At 42.8% G+C, this 20912-nt stretch overlaps 1 protein-coding gene across 1 annotated transcript in view; it reads right to left on the bottom strand.

Moving 5' to 3' along the window:
- ogdhb (oxoglutarate dehydrogenase b) overlaps positions 1–20912 on the bottom strand; it is a 22435-nt gene continuing 1523 nt past the window's right edge. The window contains exons 2-23 of the mRNA XM_024299298.2: positions 20220–20563; positions 15670–15813; positions 14518–14611; positions 8541–8647; positions 8302–8456; positions 8078–8224; positions 7919–8009; positions 7351–7530; positions 7147–7275; positions 5863–6042; positions 5578–5730; positions 3755–3857; positions 3467–3595; positions 3246–3396; positions 3041–3168; positions 2712–2890; positions 2335–2406; positions 2053–2178; positions 1903–1975; positions 1663–1826; positions 1254–1408; positions 1–1174 (exon numbers count right to left, since the gene is read on the bottom strand). Coding sequence (XP_024155066.1) covers positions 1054–1174; positions 1254–1408; positions 1663–1826; positions 1903–1975; positions 2053–2178; positions 2335–2406; positions 2712–2890; positions 3041–3168; positions 3246–3396; positions 3467–3595; positions 3755–3857; positions 5578–5730; positions 5863–6042; positions 7147–7275; positions 7351–7530; positions 7919–8009; positions 8078–8224; positions 8302–8456; positions 8541–8647; positions 14518–14611; positions 15670–15813; positions 20220–20429 — 2991 coding nt within the window. The 5' untranslated portion in view covers positions 20430–20563 and the 3' untranslated portion in view covers positions 1–1053. The remainder of the gene's footprint in view (positions 1175–1253; positions 1409–1662; positions 1827–1902; positions 1976–2052; positions 2179–2334; positions 2407–2711; positions 2891–3040; positions 3169–3245; positions 3397–3466; positions 3596–3754; positions 3858–5577; positions 5731–5862; positions 6043–7146; positions 7276–7350; positions 7531–7918; positions 8010–8077; positions 8225–8301; positions 8457–8540; positions 8648–14517; positions 14612–15669; positions 15814–20219; positions 20564–20912) is intronic.

Genomic DNA, 20912 nt, shown 5'->3' with positions numbered 1-20912 from the left:
TCAATAACAGTGTTTTATTGTGGAAAAATGTCATGTTTTGAAAATAAATGAGATTTTGTCATATAACTTGATGAAACTTCCTGTCAGAGTTGATGTGGTTTAATCCGCTGCCCGGCGGGAGCCCTCCGCGGAGGATCGTGGTGCTCCGCACCCGGTGAGAACCACACCATATACACATACATATATATGTATATATATGTATGTGTATATGGTGTATATATACATATATATATATATATACACCATATACATATACATATATATACATATCTAAATCTTAACAAGGGCGCCAAATGGAAGCAGCCTCCATACTGCGACGCTTCCGTGTCCGGAGTGAACCAGGTGTAAGAGTCTTTTTTTTTCTAAAGTATAACTTTTTTTTTTTTAAGACTTTTTCCTTATAAAATATGACTATTTAAACCATAAATGTATTATTTTAGTCTTGTAAAATTGTAATTTCTTTCTCATATTTTTATTAAATTATTTTTCTTATAATGAGGTCACATTTGGATCAGCTTGATCATTTGAAATAAAGAACAATTAAATAACTATCTAAATAAAATTGTTTGTTATTGACATCTGCTGTTTCAGTATTTTTTTAACTTTTATTATTTTCTTTTTTTAGAGTTTTCGGAGTTCATCATATGTTGTGAGGGGGCGGGGTTTGAAACCCATAGGCTACCAGGAGATGATTGACATCAGGTGACAGGGGTCACAATGACATCATCAGGGGCAGGAAGTAAAAAGTGGCCCCAATTAGTTTGAAAATACAAAGCAGGAGCTGTTAAAAAATAGCTTTAGGTTTGTAGTTTTTAATGAAGTTCTCTGTTTAAATCTCTACAATTTTAAATATTAGATTTTCAATTTTTCTTTCAAGTTTTGAGTTTAAAGTTGACATTTCATTCACTTTATTCTGTTCCTGATTCGACCTCATAAATTAAACCGATTTGACTAAAACAAAACATTTTCTTCTTTTAAACTGCACAGGAGACCTTCAAGCTAAAGCTCATAAAGTTGTGCATTTTGTCTAAAGGTCAGAGGTCAGATGTGAGGTCAAAATCTCCTAGAAAAGCTGTCGAGGTCGAGTGCGGCGTCCAGCAGACGCTGCAGCTCGCCGGCGTGGGCCTGCTTGTTTCCGGTGGCCGGAGCTGCTGCCGGTTCACGACCCGCGTACCTGCAAGCAGACAAGCGCGGCGTTTCAACAGGCGTCCACTCCGGCTCCCGCCGCCGCCGCTGGCTCTGTTCAGCCTTACCAGACGGGCCGGCGGCGCCCCACGGTGGTCCGGATGCGGGGCTTGACGTAGTCGTAGTAACCCTGGTTCTTGTGTTCTTCCTGACACCAGACCAGCTCAGCTTTTGAGAATCGATCCAATTCTGACTTCACCAGATCGAAGGGGAACGGGGAAAGCTGAGGGAGGAAAAGGAAAACGTCAAACTCCTCAGATGTTCTCATCCAGGCATGAAAAACTCATAAAAATATATTTTGTCAAAATTATACAAGTTAGAAATGAGCACAAGATAACATCAGGTCATTCTGCAGCCAGAAAGCTGCTGTCACTGGAAACCCTGACTCACCAGAATGCTGGCGGCTGCCTGGAGCCTCACATCAAGCCCCGCCCACGCTTCATGTGAAATGACAAACTAACAGATCTCTGACCACACCTGCTCGATTCGTATGACGGCTACTTCCTCCTCCAATCCTCTGTCCCGGCGTTCTCGCGTCAGGTCGTAGTAAATCTTTCCAGTGCAGAGGACCACCCTCCTCACGCTCTCCGGCCTGGCGCCCGCCGGCCCGTCGTCCGCGATGACGCGCTGGAAGTGCGTCCCTGCAGAACCGGATCAAACTCAGACGTGATCTCAGACTTCACAGATCCACCTGGATTTCTTCCCATCAGCTCTCACCCGGCAGCATGGCGTCAAAGCTGGACTTGGCCTCGGCGTGCCGCAGCAGTGACTTCGGCGTAAAGATCACCAACTGTGGTGTAAGAAGGGAGGAGCAGAACATGGTTGCTGGTTCTGAACGGGTTTGCCTCAACACTCGGTTTCACTCACTGGCTTCCTGAAGGACAGCAGCATCTGCCGGCGCAGGACGTGGAAGTAGTTCGCAGGCGTGGAGCAGTTCACCACGATCCAGTTACAGTCGTACAGCTGATGCACCGCCAAGTCCTCCGAAAGGCTCTGAGAGAGTTCAGATACCAGAATCAGAACCGTCAGCAGGAATAGAGAACATCTGTCGTCACTGATCCAAACAGAAGAACTAAACCAAAGAAACCAAATCAAAGTCAAGAAAAAATAACTCGCAGTTCATAAACGATTCAGGAAAGACAGACTGACGGGGAAAACATCCGGGTCGTCGTTGCACATCTGCAGGAACCGCTCGGGTCGGCCAGACGAGTGTTCTGGACCCTGGAAGAAAAAAGTATTGTATTAATGACAAGGCCTGAAATGATCGTTATAAAGAAATGAGCAAATGTCTCTTGTACAAGCGTCAATTGAAGTGTTTTTGACAAAAAAAAAACTGTAAACACAAATATGTAACATAAGGTGTTGGGAAAAGGGGCGGGACCACACAAGATTTTTATTCTACCCATTCCTTGTCAAGCACGTTGTTTTGTTATACTTATAAGTTGTTATCTGTAAAAGTAAGACGACTAAACCTGAAGACTAAACACAAACATGCAGCTGCAGGAGCGAAAAGCTGCAGCGCCTACCATCCCCTCCAGACCATGAGGAAGCAGAAGAACGATCCCGTTCTGCCGGACCCACTTGGTCTGACCCGAGCTGATGAACTGGTCGATGATGCACTGGGCCGTGTTGTTAAAGTCTCCAAACTGGGCCTCCCACAGAACCAGCGCGTTGGGGCTGGTCATGGCAAAGCCGAGCTCGAAGCCTGCAGAGAACGGGTCGAGTCAGAGCTCAGACGTCAGGAGCTGAACTCTAGATGAAGACTCGGGGGAATTCTTCATCACGTCGAGCTCGATCAGTGCTTTCTGTTCGGTTAGAGCTGCCATGCAGCGGCGAGCGAGCTCGTGCGTCTCACCCAGCACGCTGTACTCGGACAGCGGGCTGTTGCAGACGGTGTAGGGAGCCTGGTCGGGGCTGATGAAGTTCATCGGGACGCAGGTCCTCTTGTCCACGTTCTGGTCGTGAAGAACGTGGTGCCGGTGGCTGTAAGGCAGAGACAGAAGAGTCACGAGGACGTGAAACAACCTGCAGTACCAACAACAACCAGCAGGGGAGGCTACCTGAACGTGCCCCTCTCCACGTCCTGCCCACTGAGCCGCACGTGGACCCCCTGTTTGAGCAAAGAGCCGAACGCCATGTACTCGGCGAGCGCCCAGTCGCACACCCGCTGGGCCACCATGTTTGATCGCCCCTTCAGGACCCGACTCAGGCCTGCGGCGAGAGGAGAGGCGGAGTCAGAGGAGCCCGGCGGGTTCCACAGCCTGAGGAGAACGGCGAGCACCTCCGTGTATGGTGAAGTCTTCCACCGGGACGGAGGCGGCGATGTTTCCGATGTGGCGAAGCTCGTCTTCGCTGATGCCGGTGGAAGGGCAGCTCATGGTTCTCGGCTGACCATCAAGTGTGAAAAATTCTAAATGTGAAGAAAACGGGACTTTCTTTAATAAAACCAAACACTTTAGGATGTTTTCAGCCGAAACAAAAGTAATTTGTTTAAAACTTTACTCTGGATCCCCAATAAATCAACAAAGCTGTTAAAGTCACTAAAAAGCTTCTGGTTTACACGTCTCACCCGGCCACGGAGAGTCCAGCCAGTGCTTGATGTGCAGGATCTTCTCATCTTTGGAGTGAGCAAAGGCGTCCTCACAGATTTTGTCGTATGCTGCAATTTGTTCCTAAAGACGACAAGAACTTAAGAAAATTAAGATCTGGACGTCACATTTAGTCTCACATTCCAGAGTCCATGAAGATGATAGATCATAGAAACCGTTGTGTTGTTTTCCAGCCAGACGGTGATGAGTATCTGTGGAAAATGTTTCAGTTTTCCTAAACAACCTTTGTTTCTGTTCTTAACCGACAGTTTTCATGAGAAAACATTTGATGGGTTCTGTTGGGAGAAGATTTCTGTGTGTGAGGTTCTGGGTTGATCTGGGTCAGTTAGTGCCATAAGTCCACTAGATCTACTGAACAAAACCCGTTAGCATCTGTCACAATTTGACTAAAGATGGCGCTATACTGTACATCATAGGAGTAAACTCATTTATATCATATATCTTGGAGGATCAATGACTGTAGAGAATCCATGCACACATTCTCAGTTTGGACGACTCCATGAATCTAAATGTTCTACACATTCTCATTCCCAAGTGGTCACATTCTGAGGGAGGATTCAGGACCCTCGTTTAGTGATGTGCTGGCTGTTTCAATTAAAGGAAGGCTCCCCAACCTCCGGGTCACAAACCAGTACCGGGACGTGGACCGCACCGGCTATCCTAACTCTAACCTTAACCCGGTACTGAACATGGATCAGTACCAGTACCGGACAGTGCCAGTTCTGAATGGAGTACCAGTTCCAGATGAAGTACCAGAGGCAGACCATGTTAGGGTTAGGGCACTGGACACACCAGGCTAGGAATGGGTACAGGATTTGGCCCAGGCTAAGGTTAGGGTACTGATACTGGTCGCGTAGCAGGCTAGGGTTAGGGCACGGGTACCCAATGCAGACCAGGATAGGGATAATGTACTGGTACAGGACATGGGCCAGAAGGGATAGGGTAATGGTGCCGACACGGACCAGGCTAGAGATAGGGCACTGGTACCACACGCGGTCCAGGAAAGAGATAGGGTACTGCTACCCAATGCAGACCAGGATAGGGATAGGGTACTGGTACAGGACACGGACCAGAAAGAGATAGGGTAATGGTGCCGACACGGACCAGGCTAGAGATAGGGTACTGGTACCACACGCGGTCCAGGAAAGAGATAGGGTACTGGTACCCGGTAACGGAGCAGGCTAGGGTGAGGGTACCGGGTTAGGGTACTGGTACCAGACGCTGACCAGGCAAGTATTAGGGTACCGGTACCGGCTGCATCCAAAGGTTTGGTCTCCATCTGGTACCGCCTCTAACAAAACGACCCCTGATTTAACTGCAACAGCAAGTCAAAAAAACGACGATTTGGGGACACCCAGACATCAAAAAGTGACACGGAGGGGTCCGTAACCAAACGTCAATATGTGACGACTTTGGGAAGAGAATGGGTTGAAATGTTACCTGGTTAGCCTAGCAACAGCATGTTGTGAGGAGGCATTGAGGTTTTTTTATATACTTTTGTTGGTCCCAAGGTTTTTAACTGTTTTATTGAGTTTTATTTGTTCAAATAATGTCGGGTTTTCCATTTTCCCACCAAACATTGGACCAACTGAAGTTTCAGTGTCTAAATCCACTACAGTTCCTGACTTTGGCCGTTTCTCTTGAGTATCTGTGGAAACAACAGCTGCAGGGCCATGTGTTGGTTCTGATTAACCAGGTTGATTAACCTGGTCCACGAAAGAGATCAAACCTAAATAAAGACGGAACATCAACGCGAGTCGAGAGGTTGTCCGGAGCCGCTGACCTCGTACTCCGGCGTCGTCACGACTCCTTCAGCGATGAGCTTCTCAGCAAACTTTTGCAGGACTCCCTTCTGCTTCTTGATCTGCTTGTACATGAGCGGCTGCGTGAACATGGGCTCGTCCATCTCGTTATGTCCGTTTCGACGGTAGCACACCTGAGGACAGACGCAGGAATTTGAGAGAAATGTGTCAAAATTTTAAGTGGGAAGGGAAGGACTTTGAAATCAAAGCTACATTTATGCTAAAGTCCTCAGAAAACTGAAATACAAACCAAACTGGCTATTTACCAGATCTATCACCACATCTTTGTGGAACGTGTTCCTCCAGTCGGCCGCCACGCCACACACGTACATCACAGCTTCTGGGTCGTCCCCGTTGACATGAAAGATGGGGGCGTTGACCACTCGAGCGACGTCTGTGGGGTAGGGAGACGAACGCGCCATCCTGGGATCTGTGGTGAACCCGATCTGAGAGGGCGACAGGAACGACAGGATGTGACCGACCAGAAGTTTGTTGTCCAAAATCTAAAACTTGCCGATATGAACCGTGACAGAGGACACAAATCTGACCCTTAACAAGTCAGAGAGCATCCAGATTCCTGAAGGCCAGTTTAACAACAGACTAGCTTAAGAATCTATCTACGATTTCACCCGCAAACCGATGGGTCCTGGTTGCAGACAAGATGGCGCCCAAACAAATCTTTAGCCAACTGTTGGAACTGTTTCAAAGGCACCGGTTTGGCATATAAAAAATCTAATTGGAACCAGCTGTTTCGAGTCCATCTCCAGTGATGTAATGACCAAACAACATGAAGATTTACTGTAGTTCTAACGACATTTTACATCTCTGTGGTTCCATCCAAAGACCCATCTGCCTCATTAAGGCGTGGCCTTTCAGTCGACAAGTGCTCCTCTGAAATGAATGGCGTCGCCAAATCTTTGGCGGACAAGTTCCGCCCATTTACCGTTTACAGAATAGGGCAGAGATTGGCAACTCCAGGCCACGAGGGCCACATTCCTGCATGTTTTCCAACATGCCCTGCTCTGGCATGCTCTCATTGGCTGGACACACCTGAACCAGGTAAACAGTCATGAGTAGGGCTTGGATATATGGAAATTGTGCAGACACAGCGGCACTCGAGGCCTGTAGTTGCCCATCCCTGGGATAAGGAGAGTTTAGTTTCACAATTTATTCAAGATAAATATGGTTATGAGGAATTGCCAGTGGTCAGCATTTGGAGGTTACGACCTACAGATCTCTACTGGTGTATTTGCTGGTCTGATAAAACCTCCTGATCTGAAATCGACTTGTCCTTTTGTCCCAAATCTGGTAACATTATAGTCCAGTCAAACTCAGCCCAGGTGGAACCACAACCTCAACGGTTCCAATGAAGTACGGCGCAGCAGCACGAAATGTAAAGCCCATACATTAGGGGGTAAGCGCGTGTGACCGGACAAAGATGGGGCTTATGGGTAATCTTCTTTAGGGGCTTGTGTTGTTTCTACGGCCTCCAAAGACAAAAGAGTTCTGGGTAGTTGCAGTCATTGGTTCAGAGGTTCAAACCAGAGTACCTGGTTGTTGACCACCACGTGGATGGTGCCGTGGGTGGTGTATGATGGTAGATCCGACAGGTGAAAGGTCTCGTACACGACGCCCTGACCTGCAAATGCAGCATCGCCGTGAAGAAGAATCGACATCACCTGCAGAGTCAGAGAAACATGTTGAGACCACGGCCCTCTCTGACCTGCCGTTCAGGACCTGGAGGGTCTCCGGACCTTCTTGCCTTCAGAGTCTCCGGAGTAGAACTGCTCGGCCTTGGTCTTCCCCTGAACCACGGGGTCCACGGCCTCCAGGTGGGACGGGTTAGCCATGAGAGAGATTGTGATCTGCTTGTCACTGACCCGGTTCATCCGCTTGTGATACATTCCCAGATGATATTTCACATCTCCAGAACCCTGAAAACACAAAGAGACAAAAACTGAAAACGCCATTGCTCCAGGTGAGGTCCAAATCTGACCCAAGTTTGGTCCATATCTGACCAAGATCTGGTCCTGGTCTGACCCAGGGTGGATCCTGATCTGACCCAGATTTGGTCCAAATATGGAACAGGTTTGCCTCAGAACTGACCCAGGTTTGGTCCAGATCTGACCCAGGTTAAGTCATGCTTTGACCCAGATTTGGTCCAGATCTGACCCAAGTGTGGTGACCCAAGCTGTCTATGACCTTGACATTTTGTGTGGGTCTGTACTGGTTTGACCATTTTACCCCCACAGAGATCGTATCCACCCGTAAGGGCGGTTGGGGTAAGTCTTTACTTCACGTCTCTTTAGGTCAAGTCCAAACCTCGTCTGCAGCCTCCAACTTTGAGTCGAACTGGCAGAAGATCTGGTCCAGGTCCTTCCGGACCACGTTAGCCAACACGTTCAGCCGACCTCTGAAAGAACAAACGGTTCTTCAGGAATCAGTCTGGGATCACTAAAGCCTTTGTGTTCTCATACGGACCTGTGGGACATCCCCATGATCACGCTCTCCACCCCGTTCTGACTGGACCTGTCGATGATGGTCTTCAGAGCCGGGATGAGGGACTCGCAGCCTTCCAGGCCGAAGCGTTTCTCTGAAGACCACTTCCTCTGGAGGAACTCCTCAAACCTGAGGACAGATGAAGGACTTAGCTCCCAGAAAACGATCACCTCTCCCTCCTGAACCCAGCTGGAGGACGGACCCACCTGGTGGATCGGATCATTCTGGCCAGCAGAGTCCTCTTCTCCTCCACGGTGAACTGCATGATTCCCGGGGTCTCAAACTTCTGCCGGATCCACTGGCATTGCTCCACGTCGTTGATGAACATGAACTCGACCCCGATGTGCTGACAGTACGCCATCTAAAGGAAAGAGAGGGAAACCGCGGTTTCTGCAACCGACATCAAACTTTTAAGAGAAGAACTTCGTCTTTGAAAGCATTTGACCTCAAGCCGGCGGATGATTTCTCTGAGGGTCAGAGCGCTCTCTTTCCCTCCGATGAAGGTGGTTTTAGGAATCCGGAACATTCGGTCCATGTCGCTGGAATCTAGTCCTTTTCCAGGGCGAGAAAAACGGCGGTAAACCAGCAGCTTTTAGATACGACTTTCTTAAGTCTCATGAAAAGACACGACATGAAAACAAGTGGAACCAGCGTCTCAGATCAAAGCCGGTTTATCTGTCACTTCAGGGTTTCTGATGGTCAGAAATACAAACCAGATAACCTGATCCTACCCAAATAAATCGAGTTTTAAGATCAACAGCTGAAGTTTGAGTTTATTCTTCAATAAAGAACATTTTGAGCATAAATCAGCAACAGTCTGACACAGAAAAAAGACTGAAGGGAAAAAGCACTAAAGGACCATTTTCCTGTAATCCCTCCCCCATAACTGTCAGCTTAATCCATCAGATTAAAGCTTCCTCTGAAAAACTGCAGCCACGTTCCTGATGAGAACAGAATTATCCCACTGCAGCCTTTTCAGGATTTTCTGACGATTATATTTAAATTTGACTATTTATGCAGAAAAATAGTAAAAAAAAAAAATGCTTGTATTTTAGTACATAAATGTAAATATTGATTCTTTTTTTATTTTTGCTGAAAATGATTCCCTTAAACCCATTTAAAAAGTGACCAGTAGGTGGAGCTGTTTGTAAAGAAATTGTCATTTTTTTCTTCTAAAAGCTCAGGAGGTAGAGATGAAATGATTTGGATGCGATCTGCAGTTTGGCCACTAGAGGCCACTGAACATAAAAAATCAGGTTGATCCTTCTGCTCGGTACATTTATCTTGTGTTTCACTTTTTATCAAACCTTTTGTTTAACCTGTAAAATTCTTTATTTTTTTGTTTTGGATCATAGAAAGGAAAAGTTTTGCTTCAACGTTCTTGTCAGCTTCAAAAACAAACATAATTTTCCTTTATAGATAGAAAATAAAATAAAAAAAACTTCAAATGTTAAAAAAAATATTCTCTGAGTTTCTGACCTTGAGGCTTCAGTGGTTTTTAATGTAGGGCAGAGACGTTTTAGAGATGTTTTAGTCGTGTTTCAGTTTTTTATCCCGTATCAATTTATTTTCCTTTTTTCTGGGGGGGGGGGGTTATGCCACAATCTTGCAAGCTAAAGCTACAGATTTGACATCAAAATGTTCTAAATTGCAAACAAAATGTAAATTGTTGAGAATAAAACTTCACAATTTGCAAATGACAAATACATAATATTTGCTTTCAAAAACTTGCGTTTGTACATTTTTTTTCTTTCAAAACACTTTTTTTTATTTGCAAACTTTTTTTTTCTTTAAAAAATATTTTTTTTGCATTTGCAAACTTTTAGTTTTCTTTTTTTTTTTTGCTTTCAAAAAATATTTTTGCGTTTGCAACATAAACGTTTTTAGATGCGTAGTGCCTCATCTCGCTTTTGCCCTATCTTTGATTTTGCGTTCAAACTTTCCTCTCAGCGTTCCGTTAGTGCCAGCCTGCTGATTGGTCTAGATTCTATCCAATCATGTGTCTCTGCCTTGCCTGCTCGTGGACAGTATCGGTGCTGTTCGGTCAGAATTCTACAGTCTTCAACCATTCTGGCCCGTTTCTCTTGAGAAGAACTCAGAAGGAACTCAAATATACAAACAGAGTTCTGGATTTCTTCATGTTAGAGTAGTGACCAGCGTGTTTAAAATGTCAGCAGCAGAAAAACACGTATCAGCGTCGTCACTGTGCATCTGCACGTCACATTACGAATATGATGTGTATGAATGGTCTATAGATTTTCATGAATAAAACGTTGAAATATTAAGAGAAAGTTGCATTTTTTCATGAATATTTTGGACTTTGGACAAAAGTAAACATGAGTTCTTAGAAATTAGTCATTGTGAAAATGAACAATAAAAGTTAAAAATAACATTTCTTCTGCTTATAAATTAAGTTTACTCTGGTAAGCCAACATTATCCTTACTGATGATGTGAAATAATAGGTATTTTAAACATAATTTTGAACGCAAAATCAAAGATAGGGTGAAAGCGAGATGAGAAACTAAAATATTATTTTAAAGCAAAAAAAAATGTTTTTGAAAACCAATATTATGTATTTTTATTTGCAAATTATTTCGTTTTATTCTCAGCACTTTACATTTTGTTTGAAATTTAGTAAATGTTTATCTCAAATCTGTAACTTTTACTTGCAATATGGTGGCACAAAAATCACTTCCTACATTTCTACCAAATCAGCTTAAAGGAACACAAAGGTTTGAAGCTGGAACTGTCGGGTACTCGCTGTACCTACAATCACTACATGAAGATAAGATAAGCTTTTATTCATCTCTCTGAGTGACAGCACAATAATTTATAATGAGAACAAAACAATCACAATATAATCGATATAAATCACAAGTTTACAAAGTCATGAGGGGAAAGGTATTCAGTCATGAATCAGAAATAAGGTTCAGGTTGGAGACATTTACAGAATTTTCTTGAGTATAAGTCTCAGTAGAGTATAAGTCTCAGTAGAGTATAAGTCTCACTGGAGTATAAGCCTCAGTAGAGTATAAGTCTCAGTAGAGTATAAGTCTCACTGGAGTATAAATCTCACTGGAGTATAAGTCTCACTGGAGTATAAGCCTCACTGGAGTATAAGCCTCAGTAGAGTATAAGTCTCAGTAGAGTATAAGTCTCACTGGAGTATAAATCTCACTGGAGTATAGTCTCACTGGAGTATAAGTCGCACTGGAGTATAAGTCGCACTGGAGTATAAGTCTCACTGGAGTATAATTCTCACTGGAGTATAAGTCTCACTGGAGTATAAGTCTCACTGGAGTATAAGTCTCAGTAGAGTATAAGTCTCACTGGAGTATAAGTCGCACTGGAGTATAAGTCGCACTGGAGTATAAGTCGCACTGGAGTATAAGTCTCACTGGAGTATAATTCTCACTGGAGTATAATTCTCACTGGAGTATAAGTCTCACTGGAGTATAAGTCTCACTGGAGTATAAGTCTCAGTAGAGTATAAGTCTCACTGGAGTATAAGTCGCACTTTCAGGATAAAAGTCTCACGTTTCAGAACAAATAGCCAAGCCCAGCATAACTAAATAAAATATAAATAAATACAATAATGCTGATATTTTGATCTGTAGAAGAAAAACATCAAAGTTTAAGAGGAAAACAATTTGAAAATCCAGTCAGAGGGGCGGGGCCTGAGGCAGGACTGTTATCATTACCGGAGCTGCAGATCATGATGTCAGACTTCTGAAACTTACATGGTTTGACCTATCACAAAATTCAACTGTAATACCTCCATTCAACCTTTAGGGGGCAGCACACAGACAATTTTTGACTATATTTTGAAGAATTAAACAGTTTTACTTTAATTTGTCAAAAATTTGGCTATGACCATCAGACAGGACTTTTAAGGCCCCATTTATAAATGTCAACAGCCAAAAAAGTTAATTTAGGGTTTGGTTACCCTTTAAAGTCTCTTACAGCCCCTCCCACCCCCAACCTAACATCATCATGGTGAGCAAAATCCGATTAATCCCGAAAATATTTGAGTTATTGATCCAGATTCCATCTCCGACCAGACAAACAAAGACATTCATGGATCTATTTGTCTGTATCAAAATGGGGCGGAGCAGGAAGCTTATAGCTCCGCCCAGCATGTTTTCTACATCACAAATAGGAAATCTTTCCAATTTTGAGCCAAATTTTCTTCATATGTGTCGTTCATCTTTAGAAAAATGCCACAAGAACTTGTAAAAAAAAGGAAAAACATGATTTTCTTGGGAGCAATGATGGTGCACGTCTTTAATGGAGTAAACGAGGCAGATGTTAGTTTGTGATACAACTGACTAACAAAATAAACGTGTTTTAAAGAATATCCATAACAGTTATATTAGAAATGATAAAATGATGCAAAGACATATTTAGTCATTAGTTTGTTCTGTTCACTGCTGTCATCTTCCAGCAGAATTTAAATTAAAGTTAATAGATCTCCAAAATTCAAATTACAGACAAACTTCTCTGAAGGATTTCTGAAAATGTTTGGGATCAAATGAGACGTCACACATGTGACAAACTGGCGGTTCGAGCTGCAGGTTGACCTCCGTGACCTTCTGCTGAGCAGGACAGCTTCTGTCCCGCAGGAGGAACCTGCTGGAGCCACCGCCTCCTCAGCGGTGAAGATGCTCGTTGGTCCGTGAACGTCAGACTCTCAGGCTCCAGCAGAACCTGCCGGCGTCAGCAGGACAGCACGCGATAAGGAGGCCTTATCTCGCCGGGAACACGGCCGTCCGTACAGAACGTTCCAAACCGCAGCGCCAAAAGGAAGCGTGGCTGCTTTCAAACGCCGCCCTGATTGACGTTCCTCGAGAGAATTTACTCACATGTGACCTCTGGCCTTTATTGACTTTCCTACAAACAAGAGAATCTGCTGATAAACGTCGTGAGAAATGATTAACGAGGTTCCTGTTCCCTAACCTAATAACCATGAGAGGTCAGAGGACGGAGGTCAGATCAGGATGGGAGGAAAAGTCCGAAAGAAGTCAGTCTGATGCACAAAGGACGGACACACCTGTTCGATGGTCGATGGCTTGTTGGAGCATTATGGGTAATGTAGTCTGGAGCCTGGCAGACATGATTCACTGGATCGGTTTGTGTTTTATGTGTTACAGCAGAACAACGTTGACCGCTGGTGTCAATAAAGTTTTCTAGGATTTTAAAGTCTGCTAATGGCAAATAAAAGACATGAAGAACAACACAGTTTACTAGGAAAAACTTTCTATTAAAACATCTGACCAGTCAGCTGCTCCCTTGGTGCATTCTGGGTAATGTAGTCATTCATATATTATCTGATTGTTTAGTTTCACTTCATGCCCCTTATCATCAATAGGGGTGTAAGAAAAAATTGATTCAGCGATATATCGCGATATTTTGTTTGGCGATACTTGTATCGATTTAAAATGCTGACAATATTTACTTTTGTTTGATTTATTTCTGAAAATTTGTAGTAAAATTGCTTTAAAATCCCTAAAACATGCCAATTTAACAAAAATGTTTGCTGTATTGCTTAAATACTAGCTAAACTCCAAATTAGCCAATAAGCTAAATTAGTATAAAATAGAAGCTAAACTGTAAATTATCCTAAAAACTTGAGTAGACAACAAATTAGTCAAAAATCTTAGCATGTTGCTAAAATATTAGCTGAACTCCAAATTAGCATTAAAAAAAACCTGAGAAGATGCCAAATTAGTCAAAAAGCTAGCAGGTTGCTTAAATACTAGCTAAACTCCAAAATATCCTAAAATTCCTCAGCAAACTAAATTAGTCAAAAATGTTAGCATGTTGCTAAAATATTAGCTAAAACTCCAAGTTTTTTGAAAATGACTAAAAGATGAAATCATAGCCCATGAAAATATTTAAAGGTTTGTTGATAATCTGCTTAAAATTTTGACATTTGAAGACTTTCTAATTCATTTCCTAGGGGACATATTTTGTTTAATATTTCAAAAACTATAAAGTTTATAAAAATACAAGAAGTGATGTCCTGAACCAGCTGGACGTTTTCAAACCAAGATTGATGAAATCCCTGAAAATGTGACTGAGTTTTTACCTGCCGAAAAACAGAAAGGAGCAGGAGAATCACTGTGGAGTGAATGCTTACTAAGCAATCACACAAATAAAGTCAAACTACGGTTCAGTTGAAATGATTCCTCTAAAGAAAAAACTCTGTTTGAACATCTGTGGGTTTGTGGTAAAATCCACCATCGGTTTGGAATAAACTCCACGACGACTCGGTTTGACTCTCAGTCTTCACAGACGTGAAGCTTCATTTCTGGATGTTTCCATCACTGTGTGATCAGTTTCATTGACCACTGAAACTATATGAGGAGGAGAGCGCACAAAACTAAACGATGTGATTAAAAAAAGTCATGATTTTTCTCACCAACGTTCTGGAGGCCCACAGGACAGGGCGTGTCATCAAAGTCCACGCAGCTGATGCCCAGAGGGTCCAGCTTGGCCATGTGATGTCCTCGTACCTTCAGACAAGACGACAGGATGAAGGTCGAGACTTCAAAACATCCCTCCAAAAATGTTGGTTCCATCAAAGAGTTAAAAACGTCGTCAATAGTTAAAGATAATCCAAGTCCAGTCGTCTGCTTTCTCATCAACACTTTTAAGAGTTTAAACAGCTCTCAGGCTCCTCCCACATTAACGTCTTGATAATCCTCTCTTTACTAAAGGTTTTCTCTTAGTTCAAGTTATAAACTGACCAGTTAGAGACCTGAATAAAAGTAGGCGGAGCCTGCTGAACAACATTTTTCACATTCGATCGACAGATTTCTTGTAGCTGCTTCCAAGTGGTGGGGGCGTGGCCTTCCAACAAGCTCACTCCTGATTGGTCAGAGTGGTTGCCATAGAAACGCTGACTCAGACCGACTTGTGAAAAACTGATTTGACTTGAATTGGCTGGAGTCAGAAGTATGTTATTTTTTTAGTGGGTGGAGTCACACTCCAGTTCTCAGATACAGTCAACTGACTGATTGAACTTCAACGAATTAAAATGCAAAACACACCTGAGGCCGCGGGCCGAACAGGATAAACATCTATGAAACACTCTGAAACTACATTTTTAAGATGAAGATGCTGAAATTAATTCAGTTTAATTGAAATTGATAGCTGTGGTTGAAATATTAGCTAAACTCCAAAATAACCTAATAAAATCGTAGTAAATACCAAAATAATCCAAAAAGCTGCAGAATGACAATTTTTAAAACTTTAAAATTTTAACTTTTTAACATAATTCTGAATAATAAAAAGGCAGGAATATTATTCCAGAATAAATCAACTTAAAGCTTAAATAACTTTCTATTTTACTCTCCATAAAAATATATTTTGTCTAAATTATACAAGTTAGAAATAAGAACAAGATAACATCGGGTCATTAATAACAATACAATAAAATGATCTGGAGGGCCGGATCCGGCCCCCGGGCCTCGACTTTGACCCATGTGATCTAGGGGGTTAAAATACTCCACAGACTGGATGAACCGGAGTACGAGTTGCTCGAGTCGCTCCCTCAGGTGTGCATTCATACCTGGTAAGCTCGGATCAGTGACTGCACTGCCAGGTGATCCTCCACCAGCTTCTCCACGCCGGGCTGAGCCCCCACCAGTGCTCCGGGGGTCTGGTGGGTCGCTGGAGCTTTAGCGGTAGCATTCCGGAAGAACACGTCCCAGGACTGCAGGAAGAAGAAGGAAACGGTCACAGCTGTTCCACTCAAACACCTGCAATATTCCAATCAGGGGTCAACCGCTGCACCACAGCCGCCCCGTTGGGTGGTTGGGTTTTTTGTTATGAGACATGTACTACTCAGTATACCTGTTTTTCTAAGTCAAAAAGTGAAAAACTGTCCTGGTTCAGTCTTGGGATAGTAGTGATATGTATCGTATCGCCAGATTCTTGCAGATTCACACCTGTAGTTTTTACAAAGAGCTAAATAAACGCAGGGGGAGGGGCTTACGATGGAACAATACCTGGCAGAGTAAACGTGGAGTATGGAGGAGCAGCGATTCCACATGTTACAGGAGGATCAGGAGGAACCGCTTCCTTCTGCCGGCATGTTTACCGTCTGGGTCGGGACTTTTATTCTTCATTTATTTACTTCATTTCCACAAAACAACAAAAATCCATCCATCCCTGAAGATGATTTGTGTTCATATTTTGACTCTTTCTTATGTTTTTGTGGATGTTGGCTAAGAGTAAAAACTGTGACGTTTGGAACTTCGTCTGGAGTTTTGAGTCTTCAGTTTAATTCTGAGAAACCAGACTGAGTTTCTGCTCTGCAGCCTGGAGCTCTGAGGAGGTGTTGGTCCAGAAGTCTGATTAGGTCTTCCACTAACACTCCTGATGTTTTCATCTGAGATTCTAATCAGATCGAGAGTAATCAGATTACGGTCTTGAGAGGCATGAAGACGATGATCGAAGAGATCAGTTTACAGGCAGATTAAAGGCTGGACGTGTCCACCTGTACGGGTCGACCCGTACGGGTTCTGGCTGTCCGATTCGTGGATGGTCGTTCAGGAGCGTCTGCATCAGAACCCCTGTCTTCATAAACGCTCGTGGGAAACTTCAAATGGAAGTTCCAACCGTACATTGATCATAAATGATCCATGTTCGCATTCACCAACATTTTCTCATTTCAAAATAAAAGCCTCTTTTCTTTCTTTGGAGCATCGGCTACATGTTTCTGCTGTTCTTTCACGTCCAGCAGCAGCTTTTCCTGCACAGACACTGGAGGTTTAAGATAATAACTGTCTGTTCCTTCATCTTTGTACGAGTTTAAAGCCCAGAACCAGAATAAACACAAACAGGGTCAAGCATGAAGCTGCATTGAACTCACACAGATTTCTGAAACTGATCAGACGTTCTCATCCCACCAGAGTTCATCCATGTTACCCTCTGAGTGAAACACAGTCACCATCCGATCGCCTGTCCTATAGTTACTACTAACTATCTAAAATACGACCGTGGTGAACCGAGCTGTGAGCAGCTGAACCAACATACGACACGGATGAGACTGAACACGGATTTAATTCAACGTTGGGGGAAACTGAACCGTTAAAGTGTTTCTCAGTGAGTTCAGGGCAGCAGATGGTTTGTTTGACCAACAGGAGTCAAAGTTCAGACCTGAACAAACATCTCTGCATTCACCTCCGAATGTAAACACACAAACACACACTGTACGCCCCCCCCCATGTTACACCTGTAAAACTGAAGCCGACCTGAGGAACGACCTTCAGACGACCTCGGCGGCTCAGGAAACAGCTGCAGGTCATTTACTAGATCATTTACAGAATAATTGACAGATTGATGCTAGCTACATGCTAAAGCTAACAGAAAGAATGTGAACAAACGACAGAGTTACTTTAGAACATGCTAGAACTGGAATTACCTGAACGGTTAGCCAAAGGAACGTTAAACCTCGACTGGAATCCAACGTGTTTGAGTACATTTAGAAATAACCTCCTAGACGCAGGAAGTTTAATACAGACGAGTCTTCAACCAGAACTAATGGGATCAATGGGATCAAAGACGATCAATGCGATCGCATTGATCCATCCTCTCTTAGGAGGGTTATCAATAAGGTTATTCAAAATTCAATACAGGTCAAAAATATTTAATGACTATATAATCATAAATAAATGAGGGGCTATTGTGGATGTATAGTGATTAGTGCATATATGCAAGTGTACAGGCATATAAGTGTATATACATTTGTGTACGGGTGTTTACATATATATGGATCTTTTTTTCTTTTCTCTTCCATGTGTGTATGCTGTTTTTCTTTCTTTGTGACTTTTTTTTCCTTTATTGAGACAAAGTAAGTTGACAGGCTTGAGTAGCATTATTTAAATTAGCTAAGAGGGTGGGATTAAATACGTTTTTTAACTTCCTCCCACCCCTTTTTGAACACTATATCAAGTGTGTACTGTTCTTTTTTTGGTTACTCTTTTGTTTCTTGTTTGACTGTTTTATTGGTTTTTTTTTTGTTTTTTTTTTAATAGTGTTCAAAATAAACTGAAATAAATCAATGGGATCAATGTGATCAATGGTATTAATGGTATTAATGGTATTAATGGGATCAATGGGATCAATGGTATTAATGGGATCAATGCGATCAATGCGATCAATGGTATTAATGGTATTAATGGGATCAATGGGATCAATGCGATCAATGGGATTAATGGGATCAATGGGATGAATGGGATCAATGGGATCCTGTGTGAGCCAAACACTAATAATTACAGAAGCTCCGCCTCTAGCTTCTCTGGTTTGACACATGATCAAATCACTTTCATCTGAGACCAGTCTGAAGGGATCTGATCATTTCTAAGCATATGGGATCTAAAGCTTTAGTCACATGACCTGTACAGGTGCTGCTGGTTTTTGGGTCATCCGGGTCTGTGGGGCGGCTGCACCTTGACGGGGGCTCAGGTGTGTCTTACAGATTGAGTCTCGTACCACTGAATGGAACGTACCATTGTGGAGCGTGGGGTAAGCACATTGTGAAGTATTCGTAGGTCAATGGCGTGCGGGTGTTGCTGTCGTACGGCGTACTTATGAACGCCCACACATGGACGGAGTGCGCCCGCACGACTGATCGTCTCATTTCTCACTTTATTTTATTGTTATTAATGTTCCGATGTTACCTTGATTTATTCTGGAATAATATTCCTGCCTTTTTATTATTCATAATTATGTTAAAAAGTTACAGTTTTGAAGTTTTAAAAATTAGCATTCTGCTAGCTTTTTGAACTATTTTAGCATTTACTACCATTTTTTTAGGCTATTTTGGAGTTTAGCTAATATTTCAGTTACATGCTAGCTGTTTTGGCTAATTTAGACTTTGTTCAAGTTTTTTATGCTGTTTTGAAGTTAGGCTAATATTTACATGCTAGTTGTATTGGCTAATTTAGGCTTTTTTTCATTTTTTTCTTATATTTTGAACTCTAGCTAATTGGGCTAATTTGGCTCATTTAGGCTAATTTGGCATTTAGCTAATATTTCAGTTACATGCTAGCTGTTTCGGCTAACCCAATTTTTTTATAGTTTTTTTAGGCTAATTTGGCATTTAGCTAATATTTCAGCTGGCTATCACCTTCAGGTTCTTCATCCTTCAGCTTCAGCGTTTTTAGCTATCAGCATTAGCATCTTTAGCAGCCAAATTCAGCTTAGCATTATCACATGTAATGCTATATATCTAGTTCATATTTATGTTTAAAAAATATGGTTTTAAAGTTTTAAAATTGTAGTTTTAGAGTGTTCTAAAACCTTAACGGACCTCTGCGTGTTGCAGAGGTCCGTTAAGGTTCACTACGTAAACCCCATGTATACCTCATGGGGTCATGGTCTATGACCCTAATATTTTATGCAGGTCACCTGTGTGACCCGTACAGGTGTGGTTGTTCACCTGTATCCACCTGTATCTGTAAGTGCAGTGGTGACGAAGGTTTGATGTTTTCTATCTTGTTAATTCTCTCTGGACAGACGTTGTAGATCTGCAACAGCTAAATGCTAACTACCGATTACTATCCCATGTGATCATTTAGCCCAAATATCATATTTTTTTTCTGTAACTAATACTTAATTTGGCCCTGAGGGTTAAATCACCAGTGATGGAAAACTATAAAAGCTGTCGCTCAACTTATACGACCAAAAGCACATTCGATTTACCAACGACTTTGATTGGTTGTTGTTTATTTTTGATTCAATTTATCTTATAAATGTTAAAATAAATAGATAATGATCAAACTAACATGCTAACTTTAGCAACAACCAGAATAACATTTAAGGAAGACGTCTGCCCTATTACTGATGTTAGCTTCTTTTTAAGGCTTCTGCTTTTATTTTGAAAGAGCTGATGAAGAATGTAGAAAATGAAACTGATAAATTTACCAAACTTTGATTTTTCTGTGCAGGATGTGAGTGTTTCCCGCAGAGGCTAAAGAGTCTGTTTGTGTACACTTTGGCCCACTAACGTTTGGACACATGTATCTGTTCTGGTGAGCGTCTGGAGGGCGGGGCGTGTGCAGAGGTCACCCGCTGCACGGGGAGTCCAGCTTTGGTTCAACCGTCTTACTCTACCTTATGAACATTCCCGGGATTCTCCAGCCACGCCGCGTACATCTCCTCCACATAGTTGTTGCTGGTTCCACTGAAGGAAGGTTCCGGAGCCGCCGTGGTCTTCAGGAACCTCGCAGGCGGCGCTCCGTCCCGTCCCGTCAGCCTGCTCTGGGCCGCCTGCGCAGCCGTTAGAGGCCGCAGCCGTAAAACTGTAGATCTGAGGTGATGCATGGCTGCAGCCCCCCTGTGCCCCCCAGGCAGAAGAACGCGGCGTTTTCCTGGACCTCCTCCAAGGCCGCCGAGTTCCTCCTGCTCCCGTCTGAAGAGGTGGATCCACAGATCCGGATTCCTCTCTCCACCGGATCCTTCCATGAGAACAAAGATGAATAAAAATGAAAAATTTTGTGTTTATTAATAAAGTTTGAGTTTTTGTTTCACGTCTTTGGTTTCACTTTTGACTTAAAATGTTTTTGATTCACAAATTAAGAAGTTCCACGTCGGTTCAGTTTCACCCTGAACAGACAGAACCCGACGAGAACATCCTGGTTCTGTCAGAAACACGGAGAACTTTACCGGCCTTCAGAACCAGCAACGGTTCTGTCAGTCAGTAAATAAGGTTCTGTTCCTGTTTTAAGTTCCTGTTTCGGGCTGATTTGGCAAAAAAACGTTAAAAATTTTCAACAATTTCCAATTTTGAAGATTTCTTTTTTTGTG

The sequence above is a fragment of the Oryzias melastigma genome, linkage group LG12 (genome assembly GCF_002922805.2).
Source record: "Oryzias melastigma strain HK-1 linkage group LG12, ASM292280v2, whole genome shotgun sequence".
Classification (NCBI taxonomy): domain Eukaryota; kingdom Metazoa; phylum Chordata; class Actinopteri; order Beloniformes; family Adrianichthyidae; genus Oryzias; species Oryzias melastigma.
Note: the sequence above shows the minus strand (reverse complement) of the source record. Positions and strands in the feature narration are given on the sequence as shown.